General features: G+C 39.2%; 1 protein-coding gene and 1 non-coding gene across 2 annotated transcripts; one reads left to right on the forward strand and one right to left on the reverse strand.

Annotated features, from left to right (window-relative positions):
- The first annotated feature begins 8 nt into the window (after positions 1–8).
- Positions 9–25,648, forward strand: CEP76 (centrosomal protein 76). Its single transcript, XM_049770900.1, has 12 exons — positions 9–113; positions 1,144–1,299; positions 2,523–2,604; positions 3,549–3,773; positions 6,576–6,761; positions 7,501–7,598; positions 8,426–8,554; positions 11,270–11,458; positions 15,231–15,397; positions 17,823–18,156; positions 22,933–23,150; positions 25,308–25,648. Exons 1-12 carry the CDS (start codon positions 9–11, stop codon positions 25,444–25,446), a joined length of 2,028 nt encoding a protein of 675 aa, XP_049626857.1. The 3' UTR covers positions 25,447–25,648.
- Positions 20,395–20,501, reverse strand: LOC126005648 (U6 spliceosomal RNA). The gene has a single exon (XR_007494691.1). It is a non-coding gene; the product is annotated as a U6 spliceosomal RNA (small nuclear RNA).
- Positions 25,649–26,655: the final 1,007 nt, after the last annotated feature.

Consider the following 26,655-nt stretch of genomic DNA (forward strand, 5'->3'; position numbering starts at 1 on the left):
CCCCAGACATGTCGCTGCCTCCGGAGAAAGCCACGGAGCTGAAGCAGCTCATCCACCAGCAGCTGAATAAGGCGAGCCGGGGCCGTGGTGCAGCCTGGGACCCGCCGGGGGAAGTTGGGCTGGGCGGAGGGAGCTTGGTCCTCGGATGCCGGGCATCCCGTCCCCATCCCTGCCAGGGGCCAGGGTGACACTTGGCGCGGTCGGTGGGACCAGACAGCTTCTGTTGCTTTGTTTTGATTCATGGTTGTTTTTTTTTTTTTCATTGTGACCAAAGTGGATTACAAATCTTTCACAGTCATAATTAGGTTTTGTTAGTTTTTTTGTTTTGATCTTTTCTGGGGACGTTGAATACCAAACCAGGAGCTCTCTGAAAAACTCTGAAAAAGAATTTGAAATGAAAGTACTTGAAATCCTTGCAGAATTTGAGAGCATCGCCTTTTTTTTTTAAATTAATTTATTGAAAGATTATGCATTACATAGTTGACATCACTGATGATGATACATTTTTTTTTTTTAGGGAGACCAAAAGCAATATGTTCTTTTAGAGAGGAATTTGAGAGCATCGCCTCTTTTTTTTAGATTAATTTTATTGAAAGAAAATGCATTACATAGTTGATATAACTGATAATAATGCATTTTTTTTAGGGAGACCAAAAGCAACTTTTTTTTTTTTTAATGATCATCACCTCTGAAAGCATTGAAGCGGATTTCTTGGCAACTCTGTCTGCCAGAAGGTCTTTGTGTTAAGTGTTTGTTATTAGTTAGCACCTGTCTTCTCCAAGTTCCTAAAGTGCGCCTGCCAGGTTATTATGGAATTAATTGAAAGCGGAAATCGTGCTTTGTTGGCCTGCACTATGTTTTTGTTCAAAGATTACTTGTAGAGTTTTAAGGGATAAAAGCGATTCTTTTCTTTAAAAAAAAAAAAAAAAGAGCTTTATTCTTACTGAATTCTGCTAGCCATTTTTTGATTACAGTTAAATCAGAGAAGCTTAACATTCAGACTTTCTATATGTAGTCTAATTGGCTCTGTTTTTTGTTTTTCTTCTTCCTTTAGTTTTGGTCCCGATTTTCGAAAGGACTGAACTCACTGGCAGTTTTTGTTTTGTTGCTCTGTAAGGTAATTGTAATGTGTTTTTCCCATAGATGGATGTGCATGGACGAATAAGAGAAATCCTTGCTGAGACAATACGGGAAGAATTGGCACCTGATCAGCAACATTTATCAACAGAAGATTTGATCAAGGCCCTTAGACGGCGAGGAATTATTGATGATGTGATGAAGGAACTGAATTTTGTTACTGTGAGTATTGCTTTGGGAGGAGGGAGAATCAAAAGTACAGGCATATTGCAGACTTTCTGTTGTTTAACTGAGCTTTTTAGTACAATCAGTTTAGAACAAGATGTTTTATCTAGTACTATCCTTGTTTCAAGTGTAACCTACTGTAGCAGGAAACAAGTTATAAGCTACTGCTCTAGAGACAGCTCTCTAGGCATGTAATTTTAACTGTACATCCTTTTGTTCAATTAGTACATAATCTAGTTTTCTTTCAATAACAATGCTTTATAATTATTTTTACTTAGGACTTTTTATGTTTGTTTTGGGGCTACATCTGCCTGTACTCAGGGATCACTTCTAGCCATGCTCAAGGTGCCAGGCTGGTCGCATGCAAGGCAAATCCTTGTCCTTTGTACTATTCCTCTAACCCCAGGATTCTTTTTAAAATAAATACATTTGAAAAAAAAAATAATACATTTGGAATTCATAACGTTAGCAGCTTCTTTAATTAGTGCCTAAAATTATTTTTGCTGTTCTTTGGTAGGAATCAGGGTCCAAAACTTGCACAAAATTCACTTTACTGTATTGCAAATTGTCTGTATTAGAACTTTCAAATATATTTTATATAACTAGGCCAGTATAGTAGGATATAGGCTCTCACAGCACAAAATAGTAAGTAGGCCTCCTTTTGAAATGAGGCAATAATGAGAAACTGTGACCTCAATACTTGTGTAATATAATGTAAAAATTGGATGGACTTCATAATACATCAGGGAATATGTACTTCAGTACAGCATCCTTTTTTAGTTTTTGAGATTTATAAACCCATTTATTTAAAAAAAAAATAGCCGACCTTGTAACAGCTCCTGCCATGTGAATGTCATTTCTTTATTAAAATCTTTTTGTGGTAGAATCAGACGAAATGTTATATGAGTTTTGGAAAATATTTACCCTTATTGAAGGTACTAATGATTGTTTTTTAGCAGTTTTTCTTGTTTGAAACATTTTGATTTTTTTACTGTTGGATTTTAGAAATATCCAGTTATATCTTTATAAAGAATTTTATTTTCAATATTTTAATTATTAAAAAATATGATGTCTTTTTTACGGGATGCCATCCTATGTACTTTTTGTTCTTAGTGCTATTTAGTTCTTAATACTATTTATTGGTTAGTATCATTATTGGCATATCTTTGATTAACTAGAGTATTTTCTAATTTAATTTTTTTGGTCATATCTTTTTCTAGGACACTATTGATCAAGAAATTCCTTCTTCTCCAAAACAACCTGTCTGTTTTCCTGAAGGACAATCAACATTGTTAAAAAAAAGTATGTGTAATTTTTTTTTCTTTTCTTTTTTTGGCTTCTTTTTTGAGCCACCGGCACTCCTGGCTTGGAGGACCATATGGGATGCCAGGGGATTAAACCGCGGTCCGTCCTAGGCTAGCGCAGGCCAGGCAGACACCTTACCGCTTGCACCACCACTTTGGCCCCATTTTTTTTTTTTTTTTTTTGTTTTGTTTTTGTTTTTGGGTCGCACCTGGCAGTGCGTAGGGGTTACTCCTGGCTCAGAAATCGCTCCTGGCAGGCTCTGAAGGCCACATAGGATGCCGGGATTCGAACTACCGTCCTCCTGCATGCAAGGCAAATGCCTTATCTCCATGCTATCTCTCCAGCCCCAGCCCTTTTTTTTTTCTTTTTCTAACATCTGTGAATATTGATGGGTGTACTTTTTGGTATTTAGTAAAGAATATTTCTCATCATCTCTGGGTTGGAATATTTATATTTTTGTGGTTTGTCTGCAAAAAAGCGTTGATTCATGTTTGCTCCAAATAGATAAATATGGAGGTCAGAGAAAAAAAAAAAAACAGGACCACACATTTTTCAAATCTTAGTATATTTTCTAGAAACTGTACAGCTTTGCTTTTTTCAGTATAGTGATTCTTCACTATACTTCTCGAGTTAGGCTTGTTAAGTTGATAAGCATCTAAGTGATTTGTGGAGGTTATCCCACATATTGGTTCTTACATTGGTTCTAACTCCTTTTTAACTAGGAGAAATATTAACTTAAAAAATGTGACACACTGTATAGTTCTTCTTCTGAAGGAGAGAATAATCCTGCTGCACAGTAAATTTGTTACTCTGACTTAAAAAAATATTGTTTTGGTCATTAGTTTTGTCATAGTTATAATTCTGTCCAGTTATTTCCTGTTGTCTTGATCACATTCCTTAACTTAATTGGCAGTATCCTCATTTATTGCTACACTTTACAGCTAATATTGATCCAACTCGGAGGTATCTTTACCTTCAGGTTTTGGGTGGAAAAGCTTTCTTGGAGCATCTGCAAGAACCTGAGCCTTTACCAGGACAAGTTTGTTCAACTTTCACTCTATGTTTACATTTTCGAAACCAGCGTTTTCGTTCTAAGCCTGTTCCATGTGCCTGTGAACCAGATTTTCATGATGGCTTTTTACTTGAAGTACACAGAGAAAGCTTAGGTAAGAGCAATAATAGATTGTCATTTGATTTAATAATCTTTGGTAGGTATTATTACAGGACTACTCTTAAAAACTTTCTGTGTCAAGGCCTGAGTGATAATACAATGCGTAAGCACTTACCTTGTATGTACCTGACCCAGGTTTGATTCCATGGCATCCCATATGGTCCCCTGAGCTTCACCAAGAGTGATTCCTGACTGAGGAGCCAGAAGTAACCACTGATCACTTACTGGTATGATCCAAAAACCAAAAAAGAAAAAAAAAAACCTCAAAACTGATAACATTTCTTTGTTGGGCAGCTCATTATAGAGAATGTGCCAGGTTATGAATTCAGTCCCTGGGCAGTATGCGGTGTGTCCTGGTGGTCTTTAAGCACTGTCTGGTCTAGCTGACTATTGAACCTCACTGAACTCAGCTCCCAGGGACCTTAATGACAAGTATCCCTAAAAGTAATCTTGGCGCCACTCTAGTTAGCACTGCTATGTATGGACCCTATTAACATTTTTTCCTGCAATGAGAATTCTTAGGTTTTTTTGGCTGTTTGTTTTGGGGCTACATCCAGTGGTGCTCAAGGCTTACTCCTAACTTTGCTCAGGGTTCACTCCTGGTGATACTAGGAGAGGACCCATATGGGGTTCTGAGGATGAAACCCAGATCAGCCACATGTAAGGTACATGCCCTTGTATTCTCTCTCCAGTCCCTAACCTCCTTTTTACTTACATCTGTATAAATTTGTTCTTTCCACTTTCTTGCTTTATTATCTGTTAATATTTCTTTTTTTGGTTTTTGGGTCACACCTGGCAGCGCTCAGGGGTTACTCCTGGCTCTACGCTCAGAAATTACAGGCTCAGAGGACCATATGGGATGCCAGGATTCAAACCACTGTCCTTCTGCATGCAGTGCAAATGCCTTAACTCCATGTTTTCTCTCCAGCCCTTATCTGTTAATATTTCTAAGCATTAACTTTAGCCTGTTTAGTGGTTGGATTTTTAGTAGTTAACTTTCTAAATATCTATTTCTTATATGCATGACACTATGCTAGACAAATACTGATGACATAGTAATAAAGAGTTATGATTCTTCTCATTTATGAAAGATAATGTATAATGCTATGTCACTTAAAATTTTTGTTTCTTAAAAAAAAAAAAATTTTTTTTGTTTCTTGGCCATACCTGGTGGTACCAGTGGTTACTTTTGGTTCTGCTTTCAAGAATCACTCCTAGCGGGCTTGGTAGACCACATAGGATGCTAGGTTTAGTGAACGTGGGTCAGTGCATGCAAAGCAAATAAATGCCCTACCAGCTGTACAAACACTCCAGCCCTTGTTTTACTTAAAAATTGACATGTAGGGGCCGGCGAGATAACATGGAGGTAAGGCGTTTGCCTTTCATGCAGGAGGTCATCAGTTCGAATTCCGGCGTCCTATATGGTCCCTCGTGCCTGCCAGGAGCAATTTCTGAGTGTCGAGCCAGGAATAACCCCTGAGCACTGTCGGATGTGAACCAAAAACCACACACAAAAAAAATTGACATATAAATCTATAATTTGGGTTTTTTGGGTGGAGGAACGTTGCTCATGGATTGTTCCTGGCTCTGTACTTGGGGACTCCTGGTGGCTTGGCGACCATATGGGATGATGTGGGGGGGGGGGGGGGTCATACTCAGGGCAACTGTGTGCAAAACAGGTGCCTTACCTGCTGTGCTGTCTCTCTGGCTTCTATAATTTGGGTTTATAACCTTAAACTGTTTTGGCTCCTACAGTTATTTTTCACTGCTTTTTATAAAGGTATTTATAGAAGCTTTCATATTTATAAACTTAGCAAAGTTGAAGAATTAGCTTTTTGTATTAGCGTGGTTAATATCTCCTAAATATTTTTCTGTAACAAATATTTATCCTAATAAGTTTCTGTTTGTTTGTTTGTTTGTTTTTGAGTCACACCCAGCAGTGCTCAGGGGTTACTTCTGGCTCTAGGCTCAGAAATTGCTCCTGGCAGGCTCGGAGGGACAATATGGGATGCTGGGATTCGAACAACCATCCTTTTCTTTTTTTGTTTTTGTTTTTGTTTTTGTTTTTGTTTTTGGGTCACACCCGGCGGTGCTCAGGGGTTACTCCTGGCTGTCTGCTCAGAAATAGCTCCTGGCAGGCACAGGGGACCATATGGGACACCGGGATTCGAACCAACCACCTTTGGTCCTGGATCGGCTGCTTGCAAGGCAAACGCTGCTGTGCTATCTCTCCGGGCCCCAACCATCCTTTTTATGCAAGGCAAACACCCTACCTCCATGCTAACTCTCCGGCCCCCTATCCTAATAAGTTTTAATGGCTTGGTTTAATAAGTTAATGGCTTAACTTTCTGACTTCCAACGATGCTAGAGCTTTTAGTTTTGTGAGAATATTGGACTGGTTTAGGAAAAAATATCTTTTGGAATTTGAGAGTTTTTAGCTGTAGTAGCTTATACTTTAAATAAAATGCTTTTAGGGGCCAGAGCAATGGCGCAGCAGTAGGGCGTTTGCCTTGCATGAGGCTGATCCAAGATGGACCACAGTTCAATACCCCAGCATTTTATATGTTTCCCCAAGCCAGTAGCGATTTCTGAGCGCTCCAGGAGTAACCCCTGAGTGTCACCAGGTGTGGCCCCCATCCAGAAAATATGCTTTTATTCCCAGTCTGTTGAACACTTTCAGATGTACTGTCAAACTATTCTATTTGGCTTTATATAAATTTGTTAAAAAATATTACTGTCAGAAAAAGTATGTTGTCCTGAATATGTAATGGGATTTTTTTGCTGTTGTTGTTACTAGGTGATGGAACTAGAATGGCTGATTCTACAACAATGTTATCAATAAGTGATCCAATTCATATGGTGCTAATCAAAACAGATATATTTGGCGAGACCACTTTAGTAGCATCCTATTTTCTTGAATGGCGGTCAGTTTTGGGCTCAGAAAATGGAATGGCCAATCTCACTGTGGAACTTATGGGTGTAGGTATGATGATATTGTAGTTACGTTTTTATAGTTATAATTTACAAATACATTTTAATTTTTACAATGTCCTTATAAGCCAACAAATGAATTTTATAAAAATTACATGGGGTTGGGGCTGGTGAGGTGGCGCTAGAGGTAAGGTGTCTGCCTTGCAAGCGCTAGCCAAGGAAGGACCACGTTTCGATCACCCGAAGTCCCATATGGTCCCCCCAAGCCAGGGGCAATTTCTGAGCGCTTAGCCAGGAGTAACCCCTGAGCATCTATTGGGTTTGGCCCGAAAAAAACAAAAAACAGAAAACAAAGAAGTAAATTACATGGGGTCTTTGGTATTGTTGTCCTGGGATATAACTAAAAGATAGTATGAATATCGTACTTCACTATCAGTCTGGCCTTGAGTTTAGAAAATAATATAATTTTTTTTTTTTTTTTTTTGGATTTTGGGTCACACCTGGCAGCACTCAGGTATTATTCCTGACTTTGTGCTCATAAATCACATCTAGCAGGCTTGGGGGATCATATTGGTTGCCGGGAATTGAACCATTGATTGTCAGTCCTGAATTGGCTGCATGCAAGGTGAACGCACTACTGCTGTTCTATCTCTCCGGCCCCCAATTTGGTTTCTTTGTTAATGTGAATAATATAAGTGGGAAAGCACTGACTACATTATCTGTTGTGGTTAGAATTTGGTTAGCTAAATAAATGAAAACCTCTGAAGTTCTATATATATTTATATTCATAGGTACAGAATCAAAAGTTTCTGTGGGAATTTTAAGTATAAAACTTGAGATGTACCCAACACTCAATCAAACATTATCTCAAGAAGTAGTGAACACACAGGTAAATAATTCTGAAATTTTTTAATTTTGTTTATGTGCTACACTCAGCTATACTCAGGTCTTTACTCTTGGCTCTGTGCTCAGGGAACATTCCTGGTGCAGCTTGAGTGTCCATATTGGATGCTGGGAATCTAATCTGAATTGGCTATGTACAAGGCAAACACCCTACCCACTGTACTATATCGATCTGGTCCCCATAATTTGAATTTCTTTCCATATTTGTTTTCATAGCAGTATATTTGCTTATTACTAGAAAGGACTCTAGAAAACTGTCAATAGTTATAAGCAAGATAATATTCAAAAGTTTTTGTTTTTTGGGAAAAAAGTCTTACTTGTTTTATGTAGACCTAATTGTTGCCAGGAGAATTCTACAAAGAAGTCCGGGCTTAGGGCTGGAGAGATGGCACAGCAGTTAAGGCCTTGCACATAGCCAACATGAGTTTGACCCTGGACATCCTGTAGGTCCACAGAGCATTACCAGGAATAACTTCTGAGTGCCGATCCAGCAGTAACCCCTGAGCATTGCCGGATGTGGTACACCCTCCTGTCCCCAAGGAAAGAAGGGCTAGAGAGACCACAGGAGTTAGACCCTTGCCTTGCATGTAACTGACCCCAGCTCAAGTCCCCCACCTCCAAAAGAAAAATAGTTTGGATTTTTTTAGACACAAAAGGTGATGGTGATTTAGATTAGGTTGGTGGCATTGTGTAATATATATAGATATATATATATATAGAATTTATACAATATATAGAATTGTATAAATTCGTTGCCTAATTGAAAATGACTAGAATTTTTTTATAATTATGTTGTTTTGTTTTAATTTCAAGCTTGCTTTGGAACGTCAGAAAACTGCAGAGAAAGAGAGATTATTTCTTGTATATGCTAAGCAGTGGTGGAGAGAATATTTGCAAATTCGACCCTCACACAATTCACGGCTTGTTAAGATTTTTGCACAGGTTTGTAAATTAAAAAGTTTAATATCTGTACTGAGATTTACTGTTTCATACGTAAGTTTCATTTATAAACTGTATTTACTCCAGACAAATTGTAGATTTATTTTTATAACATGGTACTAGTTTCTTTTATTAAGGATCTGGGTTCTTGTCTTATGTGCAGCTAACCTGGTTTTATTCCCAGCACTGCTTATGGTCTTCCTTGAGCCCTGCTAGCTGAAACTTGGCTGCTGCCCTCCTGCCCTCTGCCAGATTTCATTTTCTTTCACTATCAGTGAGTGACATGATAAATTCTTCATTTCATTTTCAACTATTGCTTTTTAAACTTTTTGTTTGTTTGTTTGTTTGTTTTGTTTTGTTTTTGGGTCACACCCAGCCGCGCTCAGGGGTTTCTCCTGGCTCTATGCTCAGAAATCGCTCCTGGCAGGCTCAGGGGACCATATGGGATGCCAGGATTTGAACCACCGATCTTCTGTATGTGAGGCAAAGGCTTTACCTCCATGCTATCTCTCCGGCCCCACAACTATTGCTTTTTAAACTCTTTTGAAGTATATTTTATACAAAGTTCTGCAACTATTTTTTGCCTTGATTGATACTTAGTATTAAATAATTGACTACTAAAAATCTGATTTTTTTCTATATAAATTGGGCTGTTGTGTATAGAGTGGGACTAGCTGTAGGTTTTCTTTTGTTTGTTTTTGTTTTTCGGCCACACCCAGTGATGCTTAGGGGTTACTCCTGGCTTGCACTCAGAAATCGCTCCAGGCTTGGGGGACCATATGGGATGCCAAGCGATCAAACCAATGTCCATCCTAGGCTAGCATACACAAGGCAGACAACTTATTCCCTGTGCCACCTCTCTGGCACCTACATGTATGTTTTTTAGTTATTTTTCTTTTGTTTTTGTTTTTGTCTTTTCGGCCACACCCGTTTCATGCTCAGGGGTTACTCCTGGCTAAACAGTCAGAAATTGCCCCTGGCTTGGGGGGACCATATGGGACGCCAGGGGATCGAACCGCAGTCCTTCCTTGGCTAGCGCTTGCAAGGGCACTTGCAAGGCAGACACCTTACCTCTAGCGCCACCTCGCCGGCCCCTTTTTCTTTTCTCTTTTTTTTTTGATCACAGCATTCTGTGCCCAGGGCTTTCTTTTATCAGTGCTCAGGGTACCAAGTGGATTCTGGGCTCAAACTTGGGTCTGCTGCAGTCAAGGTAAGTGACCTACCTGCTGTACTATTTCTTCAGTCTACAATTTGTCTTTAAAAATTTGTCTTAGGGCCAGAGAGATAGTATGAAGGTCCCATGTGGTCCCCCAAGCCTGCCAGAAGCTATTTCTGAGTGTAGAGCCAGGATTAACCCCTGAGTGCTGCCAGATGTGACCCAGAAACAAAAACAAAAAAAATTGGTCTTAACTGGGCCAGAGAAATATATAATGGATAAAGTGCTTACCTTGCACATGTCCAATCTTTGACCCTTAGCACCCCATATGGTTCCTGAATACTGCTGGGTATGGTCTATAAATGAAAGAAAGGAAGGAGGGAGGGCAGGAAGGAGGGAGGGAGGGAGGGCGGAAGAAAGGAAGTTCTAGTTCACATCTTTTTTTTGTTTTGTTTTGTTTTTGAGTCACACCCGGCAGCGCTCAGGGGTTACTCCCGGCTCTATGCTCAGAAATCGCTCCTGGTAGGCTTGGGGGACCATATGGGATGCCGGGATTCGAACTGTCCTTCTGCAAGCAAGGCAAATGCCTTATCTCCATGCTATCTCTCTCCGGCCCCCCACATTCTTTTTTTTTTTTTTTGGTTTTTGAGGCCACACCCGTTTGATGCTCAGGGGTTACTCCTGGCTAAGCGCTCAGAAATTGCTCCTGGCTTGGGGGGACCATATGAGACGCCGGGGGGATTGAACCGCAGTCCTTCCTTGGCTAGCACTTGCAAGGCAGACACCTTACCTCTAGCGCCACCTCACCGGCCCCTACATCCTATTTTTTAAATTAAAATTTGTAATTTATTTGTATCAACTGAGTTACCAAATAGTTTGAGATCATTGGCTCAATGATATATATGAACATGCTTTGTAAAGGGTTTGCCACTGTCTAAAAGTCAAAAGTTCTTATTTGATATGATTTGGTAGATTCTTTTTCTTGTCATTACCAATATATATCAATATAGAAAAATATTGAGCACTTTTAGATTCCCAAATCATATATAATTACCAAGTCATATCAATTAAGAATATAATTTTGGGGCCCGGAGAGATAGCACAGCGGCGTTTGCCTTGCAAGCAGCCAATCCAGGACCAAAGGTGGTTGGTTCGAATCCCGGTGTCTCATATGGTCCCCCGTGCCTGCCAGGAGCTATTTCTGAGCAGACAGCCAGGAGTAACCCCTGAGTACCGCCGGGTGTGGCCCAAAAACCAAAAAAAAAAAAAGAATATAATTTTGGGGTGGTTGGGTCACACTTGGTGGCTCTCAGGGGTTAATTTGTGGCTCTGCACTCAGAAATTACTCCTGGCTGCCTCAGGAGACCAAAAGGATGTCGGGGATCAAGCCCAGGTCAGCTACATACAAGACAAAATGCCCTACTGCTGTGCTATCGCTCTGGCCTCTCAAATAGGAATATTATACATTCAGATAGCCTGGGAAAATCTGTTTTTAAAGAGAAAGTGTTAAAATGGAAAGTGAAATACATTAAATATAAACCTTTATTCCCTTCTTCCACCAGGATGAAAATGGGATTAATAGACCAGTCTGTTCCTATATTAAACCACTTCGTGCTGGTCGGCTTCTAGATACTCCAAGGCAAGCAGCAAGATTTGTTAATGTCCTTGGTTATGAAAGAGCCCCAGTGATTGGAGGAGGAGGTAAACAGGAGCAATGGTGCACTCTGCTGGCCTTTCTCTGTAGAAACAAGGTATCCTACACAAAAAGAATTTACTATTAGTACAGAATCGTTAACTGTTAAATAATTGCCTGCTTGAATCAGAATTTTGTTTCGGTTTTTCTTTTGTTTTAATTTTATTTTATTGAAACCATTGTGATTTACAAAGTACTTCAAAGTTGGATATCAGACATACAGTGAATCAGGGCCAATCCTTCCATCAGTGTCCACCTCCTTTCACTAATGGTCCTCAAGTACATCCCATACACTTCCCCTTGCCTCCAGCCTGCCAGTATAACAGGCCTATTTTAAGTTTAGATTGTTAAAATTTTGTTTTCTTTCTTTCTTTTTTTTTAAGTTTTGTTCTCTTGATTCATTGTTGTTGCCTTTGGCTTGGATATTTAGTTCTGTCCTTTTTCTACCAATGCATTTGAGACCTTGGTTTTTCTTTTTCTTTTCTTTTTTTTTTTTTTTTTTTTGGGTTTTTGGGTCACACCCAGCAGCGCTCAGGGGTTACTCCTGGTTTTATGCTCAGAAATTGCCCCTGGCAGGCAGGGGGGACCATATGGGATGCTGGGATTTGAACCACCATCCCTCTGCATGAAAGGCAAACGCCTTACCTCTATGCTGTCTCTCTGGCCCCAGTCTTTCTTAATACTAAAATTTCAGTATATAAAAATATTAGCATCTTTATTTTCTCATCTGTGTCATTATTTAAAGTGATTTCTGTGAGGTAGGAATTACCTGCACATAGTATAGTGTCAGAAACAGATAAAAAGGTAAATTAGCAGGAGAACTTTTGCTAGGATTAGAATCATCTGTGTAGAGAGTTTATGACTTTGAAAGAGAATGTGGCACTATAAAATGTACATTGAGGAAAAACCATTGATTACATGGTACTTTGGTTTCAAAGTTTATATTGAAAATGCTATGTTGTGGAGGTAAGGCGTTTGCCTTTCATGCAGGAGGTCATCGGTTCGAATCCCGGCGCCCCATGTGGTCCCCTGTGCCTGCCAGGAGCAATTTCTGAGCCTGGAGCCAGAAATAACCCCTGAACACTGCCGGGTGTGACCCAAAAACCACCAAAAAAAAAAAAATAATAAAGAAAATGCTATGTTGGAGCCAGAGAGATATCATAGTGGTAGGGCATTAGCCTTGCAAGCTAAGCTGCCGACCCAGGACCAACGGTGGTTTGAATCCCGGCATTCCATATGGTCCTCGGAGCCTGCCAGAAGCGATTTCTGAGCACAGAGCCAGGAGTAACCCCTGAGTGCCGCCAGATATGTGGCCCATAAAGAAACAAACAAAAAGATGGGGCAAGGAAAAGAAAATGGTATAAATATGTTATATTAAATAAATTTATTTTAGTAAACTAAATTTTGGTGGTTTTTTTGGTCACACCCAGTGGTAGTTAAGGCTCACTTCTGACTCTGTGTTTAGGGATTATTCCTCGAATATCTTGGGGAACCATATGGAGTGATAGGGACATAACTTGTATGCAGAACAATACTGTAGTATGTCTCTGCCCTTGGTTAACTAATTTTATATATTATGGGATATTTCAGTCCCTGGATCTCCATATGGTTCCCTGGTGTGCCTGGAGTTCAGAGCCAGGTGTAAGCCCTGAGTATAGCTGGATGAGAATTAAAACCAAAAGAAATGACTGATTTTAAATCACTGTTCTTGACCCCAAAGGGCTACTGGCACCTGATCAAGTGGGGGAGGAAGTCTGTACCCACAGAGTACATGCCACACCCAGCTCTTACAAATTCCTTTAATAACAACAACAGAAAATGAAATGACTGGTTTTAGAAGCTTGGATATTATATATGTATATATGCATTTAAATATATATGTACATATATATTTATATTTATATGCGTTTTGTGTTTTGAGCCACACCTCCATATGCCAGGCTCAAGTACTTTTAGCTATCTTCATTGTTTTTATTTTTATAGTTTCCGTAATTTTTTAAATTGTAGGTGCCAGAGCAGAAGTATTTCAGGTAGAGTACTTGCCTTCCATGCAGCCGACCTAGCCTCGATTCCTGGCATTCCATATGGCTCCTCAAGCACTGCTGGGGTAGTTCCTATTGTAGAGCCAGGAGTAACCCCTGAGCATTGATTACAGGGTGTTGCACTAAATCAAAAAACACAAATTGTGAATAACAATATTAAAGAATTTAAAAAATAGAAGGAAAAGTCCTATAATGAGTTACATTATATAATTTCTTTTAAATGATCATGTGTAGATACTGTAACTCATTAAGTTTTAAGTATTTTCCTATTTTTGACATCTTGCTTTATGTTTTTGTTGGGGGGGGCACACCCTGTGACGCTCAGGGGTTACTCCTGGCTAAGTGCTCAGAAATTGCTCCTGGCTCGAGGGACCATATTGGACACCAGGGATAGAACCAAGGTTCGTCCTGGATTGGCCACATGCAAGGCAAAAAGCTCTACTGCTGTGCTGTTCCTCTGGTCCTTTGCTTCATGATTTTTTAGCTTTTCTACTGTGTCCTTTACTATCTTGAAGTATTACTGATTTTTGGTTTTGGTCCACACTCGGTGTTACTCCTCTGTACTCTGGGGTCATTTCTGGCAGTGCTTGGAGGACAAGGTGGGATGCCAGAGATCAATTGAACTCAGTTCATATACATGTAAGGCAAACTCCCTACCTTCTGTACTCCTTCCTGGTATTACTGATTTTTTATGTTGATACAATATCAGTTCTTGGGGGAGGCAGGGAGTGCATTTTTTGGTTTGGGGGCCATACCAGTGGTGCTCAAGGGTTGTTTCTTATTCAGGAGTGACTTATAGGGTATTTGAGGGACTGTCAGTAGTGCCAGGGATTCAAGCAGGTGTCCATAGATAACAAGACAAATGCCTTAATTCATGTACACAGTTTTTAAATCTATTTATGAATGTGAATGCCTCTTCATTATATGTACATATTCAGCTTTCCAGATTTGTAAACAGTGACTTATAAAATAATTTATGTTTTCCTGAAATTGTATTCTTTTCCCCTTTCTTGTTTTAGCTTAACACTAGTCAAATGATTAAAAATAAAAAATTTAATACAACTTCTTAATGGTAATTTTGTATTTAAGTATAACAGCCTTTGTTCATAGCTTTGCTTTCTGAGATTTCATCTATACTTTTCTTTTATTCAACCATGGTAAAAAAAAATCCTGTATAGTAAGATATTTTCAAGGAGATAAATCATGTTTATATAATTTCTATTTTGAATTTATTTTGGTGCCAGAGATTAAACCTACTCAGTACCTCATATATCAAAGTATTTTGCCATCACTTCCATGTAACCTCTATCAAAATATTGTAATAATTGTCTGATCCCTGATCCCCATGTAACATCTCTTTTAGTTCTGTTACAATTGTTCTGTTAGCATTGTTACTAATCTTTTTCACTGATTTATAAGTTAAACTTTATCATAAACTTTATCATGAGAAAAAGTAGTATATGTAGTTTGTACTGACCACAGGGTTAGCATCTGATGGGTGTCTTGCACTATATCCCCCTTGGAGAAGAAGGAATTAATGTAGAGCACGAAAGAAAGTTAGTATAGGAGTTTAGGTGTTTACCTTGCACATGACTGACTGGTTGATTCTCAGCACCTTTTGTATTACCACAAGCATGCCAGGAGTTATCCTTAAACTCAGAACCAGGAGTAAGCCCTGAATACAGCTGAATGCAGCCCCAAAAGAAAAATAAAAAAGATTATTGTACCTAACTAGGAAATACTATGAAGGAATAATAAATACTTAATTTCAATCCGTTGTATTTTTAGGGTGACTGTGAAGATCATGCTAACCTCTTGTGCAGCCTTCTTCTTGGCTATGGTCTAGAAGCCTTTGTCTGTGTTGGGACTAAAGCCAAAGGAGTACCTCATGCCTGGGTTATGACTTGTGGAACTGATGGAACCATCACTTTTTGGGAGAGTTTAACAGGACATCGGTTAGTTATAAGGATATTAGAACAAGGGTATATTACTGTCTTTCATCACTACCAAAGTGTCAAAGATCCTTCACTTCTGTTCTGTCACTTCTTTCCTGACCCCAAGGATGGACATATTTTAGATGATAGATTCTTTGTTTCTCTTGATGCTGTTCAGAGCCTTTTCAATGGTAAAGTGACTTTAATTAAGGTACTTATGTTAGGTGCTAGGAGATGGCTTGTGGGGCTGGAGTGCTTACTGTGCTTGCATGAGCCTCCTAGGTTCAATTCCTAACAATGTTTGGTCCTCTGTGCACCACTGGGATTTACCCCAAACACCCAGTCAGAAGTAGCCTCTCCTGCCCAGCACCATTGGCTATGATCCTCAAGCAAAGCAAAAACTGATCTAGAAATTTGTATACCTGAAATATTGTTTGTCAGTATGTCTTTTGTCAAAATAACATATTTACTTAAATTCTTTTACTTAAAACTTTTTATAATTAGTATACATTTTTCTGATGGTTTTACCTAAACCTGAAAATAAAATTGATTAAAATTTTATTTATTTATGGGCTCTATGTAGAGATAGTTACAACTGCTAGTGTTTTTCTTTTATGCTGCCAACCTGAATTCTCTCCTCAGCACCATGTAAAAGTAAACTCTGAGTATTACCAAGTATGGCCCCAAACCAAGCAAACAAAATTTATTTATTGTGTTTATGAGGGAAGGGATTTGGGCTCACTTCATGCAACTTAAGGGCTACCTACTCCTGCCTGCTCTGAGGATCTCATGAGGTACGGGGGATTAAACCAAGGCAAGTCACGTGCAAGGCAAGTTTCTTATCAAACATATGGTTTTCAGCCCTAACTTTTCTTATTTTCTTATTTTTTCTGAAAACTTCATTTTCTCTCTTTTTGAATGTTCTCATTCCTAACAGGGCACCCTGGGCTGCACCCTCTTTTGAATTTCCCTGTATTTTTTTCCCCTTTGGTCGATCTTTTTTTTGTTTTTGTTTTTGGGCCACACCTGGTGATGTTAAGGGTTTACTCCTGGCTATGAGTTCAGAAATCGCTCCTGGCTTGGGGGGATGATATGGGAAACTAGGGGATCGAACCACGGTCTGTCCTAGGCTAGCTCTTGCAAGGCAGACGCCTTACCTCTAGCACCACCGCTCCGGCCCCTGGTCAATAATTTTATTAATCATTAATTAACAATTAATGATTAATTAATAAAGGATTGCGGAATTATTTTGTGGTGTCTAAGATAATGTTTTTCATTTTTGGTGGGTGGCAGGATTCTCACATCAGCGTGCTTAAAGGGCCCTGAAGATTACATTTAGGGCACCTGCATGTAAAATATGCTACAGCATTTTGTTTGGTTTTTCTGGAGGTGCCACACCCAGCGCTGCTCAGGGGTTACTCCTGTCTCTGCACTCAGAAATCACTCCCAGGGGCCAGAGCAGTAGCGCAGTTGTAGGGCATTTGCCTTGTATGCAGCTGACCCAGGACAGACCTGGGTTCAATCCCTGACGTCTCATATGGTCCCCTGACCCAGGAGTGATTTCTGAGTGCAGAGCCAGGAGTAACCCCTGTGTGTTACCAAGTGTGACCCAAAAACCAAAAAGAAGGAAAAGAAAAGAAAAGAAAAAAATCACTCCTGGCAGGTTCGGGGTCTAAATGGGATGCCAGGGATCGAAACTGGGTCTATCCTGGATTGGTAGCATGCAAGGCAAATACCCTACTGCTGTGCTATCACTCCGGCCTCGTGTTTGTTTTTCACTTATGTTTTTGTTGGATTTGGGCCCACCTCAGTGATTCGGGTTACTCTTGGTTTTTGCATTCAAGATTTAACCTTGGAGGTTGGGGGACCATTTAGGATGCCAAGGATTGAATTGACCAGCTATTTGCAAGGCAAACAACTTATCTATAGTACTGTCTCTCCAGCCCTTGCTCCAGTGTCTAGTAACCAATGTTTTCTATATTATAATATTCATAGAAAATATTCTGTGTTATAAGAATAAAATTGGGGGGCCGGAGAGATAGCACAGCGGTGTTTGCCTTGCAAGCAGCCAACCCAGGACCTAAGGTGGTTGGTTTGAATCTCGGTGTCCCATATGGTCCCCCAAGCCTGCCAGGAGCTGTTTTTGAGCAGATAGCCAGGAGTAACCCCCGAGCACTGCCGGGTGTGGCCCAAAACCAAAAAAAAAAAAAAAAAAAGAATAAAATTGGTTTTATATTATGAATCGTGAAAATATAATTACTGAAGAGTAATCCAGTAGTGAAAATGAAGGAAGAAGCAAAGGAAAAGAAGGAAAAGCAAGTGTTGAACTCTAGTCCTAGGAGGTTGTTTTGACCCTAAGTATTAGAAGATCACTTTTCCTGAATAAGATGCTGCCTTTTTAATTTTCATATTTCTATTGTATAAAATTTGATTTAATTTTTTTTAGGTATATTCATAAATGTATTAATCCTGATGAACCTCCACTTCCTGACCAGCCCAAACCATTGTACCCATATCGGACAATTGGTTGTGTTTTCAATCATCAGATGTTCCTGGGAAACTGTCAACCTTCTGATTCAGTAGAAAACTGTGTATTTGATTTGAGTGACGAATCCAAATGGAAACCCATGAGTGAAGAAGCAATTAAATCAGTGTGTGCTCCAGGAGCTACTACAGCCCTTCCACCCTTCCCACCTCTCTGTGCATCCACAATTGATGCTTCAGTGACAAGTAATGAAATAGAAATGCAGCTAAGGCTTCTAGTGTCAGAACATAGGAAGGTAATTCATACCAAAATGTGTAGATTCTTGCCCTTTTTTGCACTTCTTTATGCTTTTTAACAATTTTGAGAGTATGTGTATATTTATAGTGCCAGTCACTATCCTTACCCTAATTAAAAAGTAAATTTTGTCCTTTATCATTATAATGCTTATTGTTTGGAAGTTGTGAAAGTTCTGAGACTTAAAAGATCCCAAATACGCATTACATCTAGTATTACCATTTTATGCCTCTTTTTGGTTTGTTTTGTTTTTGGGCCACACCCGGTGACTGCTCGGGAGTTACTCCTGGCTATGTGCTCAGAAATCGCTCCTGGCTTGGGGGACCATAAGGAATGCCGGGGGATCAAACCACGGTCTGTCCTAGGTCAGCCACGTGCAAGGCAAATGCCCTACCGCTGCACCACTGCTCCGGCGCCCTTATGCCTTTTTTTTTTTAAATCATTTTCTAGTTTTCTAAGATCTATATTGGGTGCAGGGCACTTCTTATAGTATTCAGAGTTTCCTTGCAGTGCCTGCTGGTCACTCAGCAGTGCTCTGGGACCATGTGATGCCAGAGATCAAACCTGGAGCAAAGCACTTGCTTCAGCTTTATTTTTAAAATGGTGTGCTTGTTTAGACTTTTGCTAAATATCACTTTTACTCTTGTGAAGAGTTTATTCACATTATTCTGCATTTAAAATATAGGGCTGGCTTGGGCTGGAGTATAAGTATAAGAAAATAAAATGCTTGCCATACAGATGACCAACCCTGGTTCAGATTCCTAGCACCACATCTGGTCAGGATTACTCCTGGCTGGCTCAAGGGACAGTAGCCACTATATTATTGCTCTAGCCCCTCCATGTTTGTTTTATCTGTGATGTTTTTTGGTTTGTTTTGTTAATTATACTTAACTTGGTAGATGTAAAAGTACCTCATTCTGTTAATGTGCATTTCCCTGATTACCAATGAGATCAAGACTTTTACTTGTTACATCATTTTGATTTTATTTTTTTGTATCTTTTTTTTTTTTTTTTTTTTTTTTTTGTGGTTTTTGGGTCACACCCGGCAGTGCTCAGGGGTTATTCCTGGCTCCAGGCTCAGAAATTGCTCCTGGCAGGCACGGGAGGACCATATATGGGACGCCGGGATTCGAACCGATGACCTCCTGCATGAGAGGCAAACGCCTTACCTCCATGCTATCTCTCCGGCCCCTATTTTTTTGTATCTTAAAGAAGACATAGTATGGGATTAGAGATATAGTACAATGAATAAGGTACTTATATACATGGCTAACCTAGGCTCAATTCTGAGAACTGCATACTGTTTCCCAGAAGCACCACCAGGAGTGATCCTTGAACAGGTCCTTACATCTTGCTGTGGGCCAAAAAAAACCCAAAACAATACAAAAAAAATAATAAAAGGAAAAGAAACCAACCCATCAGGTATTATCAAAGAAAAGATCTATTAGTTAAGAAATTATGTACAGGGCCCAGAAAAAATAGTACAGCGGGTTAGAGAACTTGTTTTGCATCTAGCCAACCCAGGTTTGATCTCTGCAACTCATATGGTCCCCAGAACCTACCAGGAGTGATTCCTGAGCACAGAGTGTAGAATAAGCCCTGAGCATCACTGGGTGTGGCCCCAAAACAAAAATTATGTTCATTAGAAAAATGAGATTATAGACCTTAGTGTGGTAAAATTTATTTGTAGCACACACAGCAGCAGAAATAGAATCACAGGACCGGAAAGATAGTTAACAGGTTTGGGTACTTACTTTATACAAGGCTGATCCAGACTCAATCCCTGGCATCCTTCCCGAGCACCACCAGGAATAATTCCTGAGTGCTGAGTCAAGAGTAAGCCCTGAACACCTCTAGTGTGCTCCCTAAACAAAAAACAAACAAAATAATAACAAAAATACCCCCACAAATTTTTACAGAAACTTTAACTCTAATTTTCCATTGGGATTTTCTAATAGTCTTCCTCTTTTGGGTGTGCCTTGTTTTCCTGTTCTTGAGGTTGTCATAGGCAAAATTATTTGTCAGATTATTTTCAGAGCTACTAATTACTCTTAACTTTGGCTTCTAAAATATTCATTACTCATTTGCTAACTCATCAAAGCATTAATATGTTTTGGAAAATGCTTAACCTGACATTTGTAATATGTTTTCAGCAGTGAGTTGTTCAGGACCTAGTCTATTAGTTATAGAAATGTAGATCCTGTTTACTCATTCTTTTCTTTTTCTTTCTTTTTTTTTTTTAAATATGGAACGCTTCACGAATTTGCATGTCATCCTTGTGCAGGGGCCATGCTAATCTTCTCTGTATCATTCCAATTTTAGTATATGTGCTGCCTAAGTGAGCACTACTCATTCTTTTCTTTTCTTTTTTTTTTTTTTTTTTGGTTTTTGGGCCACACCCGGTAACGCTCAGGGGTTACTCCTGGCTATGTGCTCAGAAGTTGCTCCTGGCTTGGGGGACCATATGGGACACCGGGGGATCGAACCGCGGTCCGTCCAAGGCTAGCGCAGGCAAGGCAGGCACCCTACCTTTAGCGCCACCGCCCGCCCCCTACTCATTCTTTTCAACTATTGATAGTAATGCCTGTTTCTTAACAAACAAGACCAGTATTTTTGTTTTTGTTTTTGTTGTTTTGGGGCCACACCCAGCAGTGCTCAGGAGTTACTCTTGGCTCTCTGCTCAGAACCAGCTCTTGACAGGCACAGGAGACCATATGGTATGCCGGGATTCGAACTACATTTGGTCCTGGGTCGGCCGCCTGAAAGTTAAATGCCCTACGTCTGTGCTTTCTCTCCAGCCCCAAGACCAGTATTTTGTTACATTATAAGAATTTGTCCAGAAAAAAAGAAAGTAGAACTGAGCTAGATACTAGGACTGGTCACTATTAATGGGGCCTATAAACCAACAAGTGCCACAGGAAAATTTTAAGTAACATGCATCTTTGGAATTACTTGGAACTAGTTAAACACTTGAATATGAAAACAAGAAATGCTAAAGGTCTATTGTGAAAATAAAATACTGAGAATTAAGTTTTTAAACTTTTGTTTAATTTTTGGAGGGGCTACAGCCAACAATTGCTCAGAGGCAATACATAGCATGTTGATTAGGGATTGCTTGTATTTGGGCTGTGGACCAATTGGTGCTGAAAATCAAACTCTGTCTCAAATTCCTGACTTTTGCAAGCAAAGAATGCACTCTAGCCTTTTGACCTATTTTTCAAGGGTCTGCTGTAGTTCATTTGTTAGAATTGAATTAATAATTTCCCTCAGTATTCTATAGAATCATCAAGGTTTTATTACATTTTGGGGGGGGGCACACCTGTCAGCACTCAGGTTACTCCTGGCTCTGTGCTTATAAATTGTACCTGGCAGGCTGGAGGGGCCATATGGGATGCTGGGGATTGAACCTGGGTCAGCTGCATACAAAGCAAATGCCCCTACACTCTGGGCTATCGCATTGGCCCCTTGAGATATTTTTTGGGGATGGTGGAATTTTGTTTTTGGACCACACCTGACTATGCTTAGGGCTTACTACTGGTACTTTGCTCAAGAATCACTCCTGATGAACTTGGGGAACAATAAGGGTGCCAGGGATTGAACTGGAGTCTGTGGCATGCAGATAGGCGAAATCCTATCTGTTGTATTATCTCTATGGACCCTAGAAGTATGTTTTAAGCTTCCTGAAGGTCTGTATGTGTTAAAGTTGATACCTTTAGTATAGAGTAAATACTTAGGCAAAATTAGTTATCTATACAATTAACTTGCTGACTTTTTTTCCCTATATGGTAGGAGTAATCAAATTAAACAGATTCAGAATTACTAAAACTATTTAAAATGTAACTTCACAAGGCACTGATGCTGTTCCTTACACAAATGACTATTAGTCTGTGTGCCTTTTCTAATAGATATTAAGGATTGGAGCCTTTAGGAACATCACTATTTTGGATAATTTTCCTAAAAAATAAAACCTGACGCCTGTAATTCTTTTTGTATTTATTGTTATGGCAATAAAATAGTTTGTCTTAGTGTGTATATTAAAATCATGTGTATTAATAGATTTTAGAATATATGAATATATCTGGAAAAAAAAGGATTTGGGGGATACTACACTCAATGGAGCTCAGAAAATACTCCTGCCAGGTCTTTGGGGACCAGAGCTTAGGGCTCTGGCTCCCTGAAAATATCAATTTTTGAAACACATGAGTCTGTATATGCAGATTTTCTTATAAACTGATGATAGAAAATTAACATTGTATGTTGATGTAGAATAGAACTTTAAATATATTTCCTTTGATTATTTTTCTTATAATGCATTATTTTCTCTAGTTCTATTCTTTTGTTTTTTGTTTGTTTTTGGGCCACACCCGGTGGTGCTCAGGGGTTACTCCTGGCTGTCTGCTCAGAAATAGCTCCTGGCAGGCACGGGGGACCATATGGGACACTGGGATTTGAACCAACCACCTTTGGTCCTGGATCGGCTCCTTGCAAGTCAAACGCCGCTGTGCTATCTCTCTGGGCCCTCTAGTTCTATTCTTAAGAATAGGTTATATATGAGTAAAAAGAAAAAAACAAAAACAAAAAACGAAGACTAGGTTATATAATATGTACAGTATATAAAACATGTAAGTTGCTATTTATAAGGCTTCTAGTAAGCAATATAGACAGTAAGTAGTTACTATTGGTGGAGTAATACTTTTCACTTCACAAGAACTTAACGCTCTCAAGTGAGTTGTTCAAGGAGTACTTTATTTCACTTTTTTCTCCTCTGATGCTATAGGATCTTGGCCTCACTACCGTTTGGGAAGACCAGCTTTCCTATCTTTTATCACCAGCTTTGGCTTCTTATGAATTTGAACGAACAACAAGTATATCTGCAGGCAATGAAGAATTTCAAGATGCCATAAGAAGGGCTGTACCTGATGGTCACACATTTAAAGGATTCCCAATACATTTTGTGTATAGAAATGCAAGGCGTGCGTTTGCCACATGTCTTCGGTAAGATGAAATTTTTGAATTAATAAATGTTTATGACTGGGGGCTAGAGTGATAGTAGTAGGGCGTTTGCCTTGTTTGTGGCAGATCCAGGATGAACCTTGGTTTGATCCCCAGTGTCCCATATGGTCCCCCGAGCCAGGAGCGATTTCTAAGCTCATAGCCAGGAGTAACCCCTGAGCGTCATAGACTGTGGCCCAAAAAGCAAAAGTAAAAAGTTTATGACTTAAGGTAACTTAGAAATAATTCTTGTAAATTACTTAGAAATGTAAAAATGGGGGGCCGGAGAGATAGCATGGACATAGTGCATTTGCCTTGCATGCAGAGGACAGTGGTTCAAATCCCGGCATCCCATATGGTCCCCTGAGTCTGCCAGGGGTTATTTCTGAGCCTAGAGCCAGGAGTAACCTCTGAGCACTGCCAGGTGTGACCCCCAAAAAAAACAAAACAAAAAAAATGTAGAAATGGAGACCAGAGCAAAAGTAGTTTAGTGGGAAATGTGCTTGTCTTCCACACAGCCAACCCAGGTTCTATCACTGACATATCTGGTCCTTGAGTCCCACCAGACATAATACCTGTGCACAGCTGAGTTTGGCCCAAAAACCAAACCAAAACAAAAGAGAAATAGTAAAGGAACTTTAAAAATTAACCTATCTCGCCACAGAGACTGGCGCACATCACAAAGAACAAGAACAATCAGTGCTGGCAGGGATGTGGGGAGAAAGGAACTCTGGTTCACTCATTCACTGCTGGTGGGAATGCTGTCTAGTCCGTCCCTTATGGAAAACAATATGGAGATTTCTCAAAACACTGGAAATTGAGCTCTCAGATGATTGAGCTATACTACTCCTTGGGATCTACCCTAGGAACACAAATATGCAATACAAAAATTTCCTCACATCTGTATTCATTGCACCACTATTTACAATAGCTAGCCTCTGGAAACAAGCAAGATGCCCTTCAACAGATGAATGGCTAAAGAAACTGTGGTACATTTACACAATGGAATATTATGTATCTATTATCAGAGATGAAGTCATGAAATTTTCCTATACATGGATGGACATGGAAACTATTATGCTGAGTGAAATAAGTCAGAGGGAGAGAGAGAGACACACACACAGAATAGTCTCACTTATATAGATAAGGGTTTTTAAAAAATAAAAGACATTATTTTAATAATGCCCAGAGATGAAGGCTGGAAGGACTGGCTCTTGATATGAAGCTCACCACAGAGAGGGGTGAATGCAGTTAGAGAAATAATACACTAAAAAACTACTATGACAATGTTAATGAGTGAGAGAAATAGGATGCCTATCTCAAATACAGGCAGGGGGTATAGGAGGAGGGAGATGGGGGGCATTGGTGGTGGGGATGTTGCACTGGTGAAGGGGGTGTTCTTTTGGTGACTGAAACCCAACAACAATCATATTTGTAATCAGTGTTTAAATAAAAATATTAAAAAATAACCTATTCCTTCTTTCTACACATTTTGATTCATTAGGTTTAAAAGGTAGCTGTAAATCATAAGATATTTTTTCCAGTGAGTTTATTAGTACAGTCTCATTTGAACATTTAAGACTTTTTAAATTTATATATGTGAGAAAACAGTAATTTGAACATCTCAACCGAATTTAGAATTTTTGGTATCAATGACAGGATTTTTTTTTTGTTTTGTTTTTGTTTTTTTTTTTGTTTTTTGGGTCACACCCAAGGGTTACTCCTGGCTCTATGCTCAGAAATCGCTCCTGGCAGGCTCGGGGAACCATATGGGATGCCGTGATTTGAACCACCATCCTTCTGCATGAAAGGCAAAAGTCTTACCTCCATGCTATCTCTCTAGACCCCAGGATTTGTGTTTTTAAATAAGAAAATAGAGGATCAGAGAAGTGGCTCACTGTTGATAATACATGAGACTGAGTTTGCTCTCCGGTGCACACACTAGATAATAAAGGAAATATTTTATTTATTTTACTTTATTTTTGGGCCATACCCAACAGAGTTCAGGACTCACACGCCTGCTCTGCACTCAGGGATCCACTGGGTTTGGGGGACTTGTTGAGATGGAACCGTAGTCAACCACATGCAAGGGAAGTGCTCTCTGCACTCTACTCTTTCTCCTGTCCGTAGGTCTCTAAATGAAAATTATTTCTTCTATAGGTCTCCTTTCTGTGAAGAAATAATCTGTTGCCGTGGAGACCAAGTACGACTGGCTGTTCGCGTCAGAGTGTTTACTTACCCTGAATCTGCATGTGCTGTTTGGATCATGTTTGCTTGTAAATATCGTTCAGTACTATAGAATTTAGTGTATCTTTGAGAAAATAACTTGTTTTGTTAGAAGTTACACTTGTACATTGCTGTTAGACGCTCCTATTTTAGAACTACAAGCTGACTTGGATTGTTATATCAATTTTGTATATACCTGATAATGTTTGGAAATATGATGTGTTTATTTAAAATTAAGAGTTAAAAACTTACGTTAATCTGAGTGTCATTTAGTATAAATTAAGTGTACATTATATTTAAAAAGTGCTACTTTGTTTACAGATATTAAGCAGTTTAAATACAAGTAGACTATATATTCAGTTTTCTTTATAAATTCAGAGAATATTAGTATAAAAGCTTGAGTTATAGTAAAATCAGTGGGATCTTTATTTTTCATAGATCTGTATTATTTTATACAAGTTAGAATTTAACTTTTCAAAAGATTTATTTATAGATAGGTAAAAATACATTTTAATGAATTACTTCCATTTTTTTTTTTTTTTTGTGGTTTTTGGGTCACACCCGGCAGTGCTCAGGGGTTGCTCCTGGCAGACATGGGGGACCATATGGGATGCCAGGATTTGAAATAATGACCTTCTGCATGAAAGGCAAACGCCTTACCTCCATGCTATCTCTCCGGCCCCCATTTTAATGAATTACCACTTTTGTGGTTTATCATTGGCCATAGAAATATTTATGACTTTCTGTAGATTTATGGGAAGACTTTTTAAAATAGGAGGAATTACCAAAAATGTACAAATATTAATAATGAAACAAATATATAAGAGGACAGGATTAGTTGGTATTTGTTTGATTCATTGTAAAATGAGTTCTTGATTTTGAAAAAAATCATTGTATGCCTGTTATGATACTGATAAAAATATTTTCTGTAATTAACATTGGAAGTCTATCCCTGATTTTGTGTTCATAGCCTTCTTTACTAACCTCTTCATGGAGTTCATATTCCAAAATCACATTGCTTTTATTTTTTCATTGTGGTATACCAACATTATTTAGACTAATCTAAATCAGAATCATTGTGTGAAATCACTGAAAAGCAAGCTTTTCTGAATATCTCAGTGTTTATATTTTAAAATTGAGTTAGCTTTAAAAGTGAGCATGAAAAAGGCTATAGAAATTTGTGCTTTTCTATTTGTTTTTGTTTTTGGGCCACACCCCGTGATGCTCAGGAGCCACTCAGAAATCATTCCTGGCTTGGGGGACCATATGGGACATCAGGGAT

The sequence above is a fragment of the Suncus etruscus genome, chromosome 3 (assembly GCF_024139225.1).
Source record: "Suncus etruscus isolate mSunEtr1 chromosome 3, mSunEtr1.pri.cur, whole genome shotgun sequence".
Taxonomy (NCBI): domain Eukaryota; kingdom Metazoa; phylum Chordata; class Mammalia; order Eulipotyphla; family Soricidae; genus Suncus; species Suncus etruscus.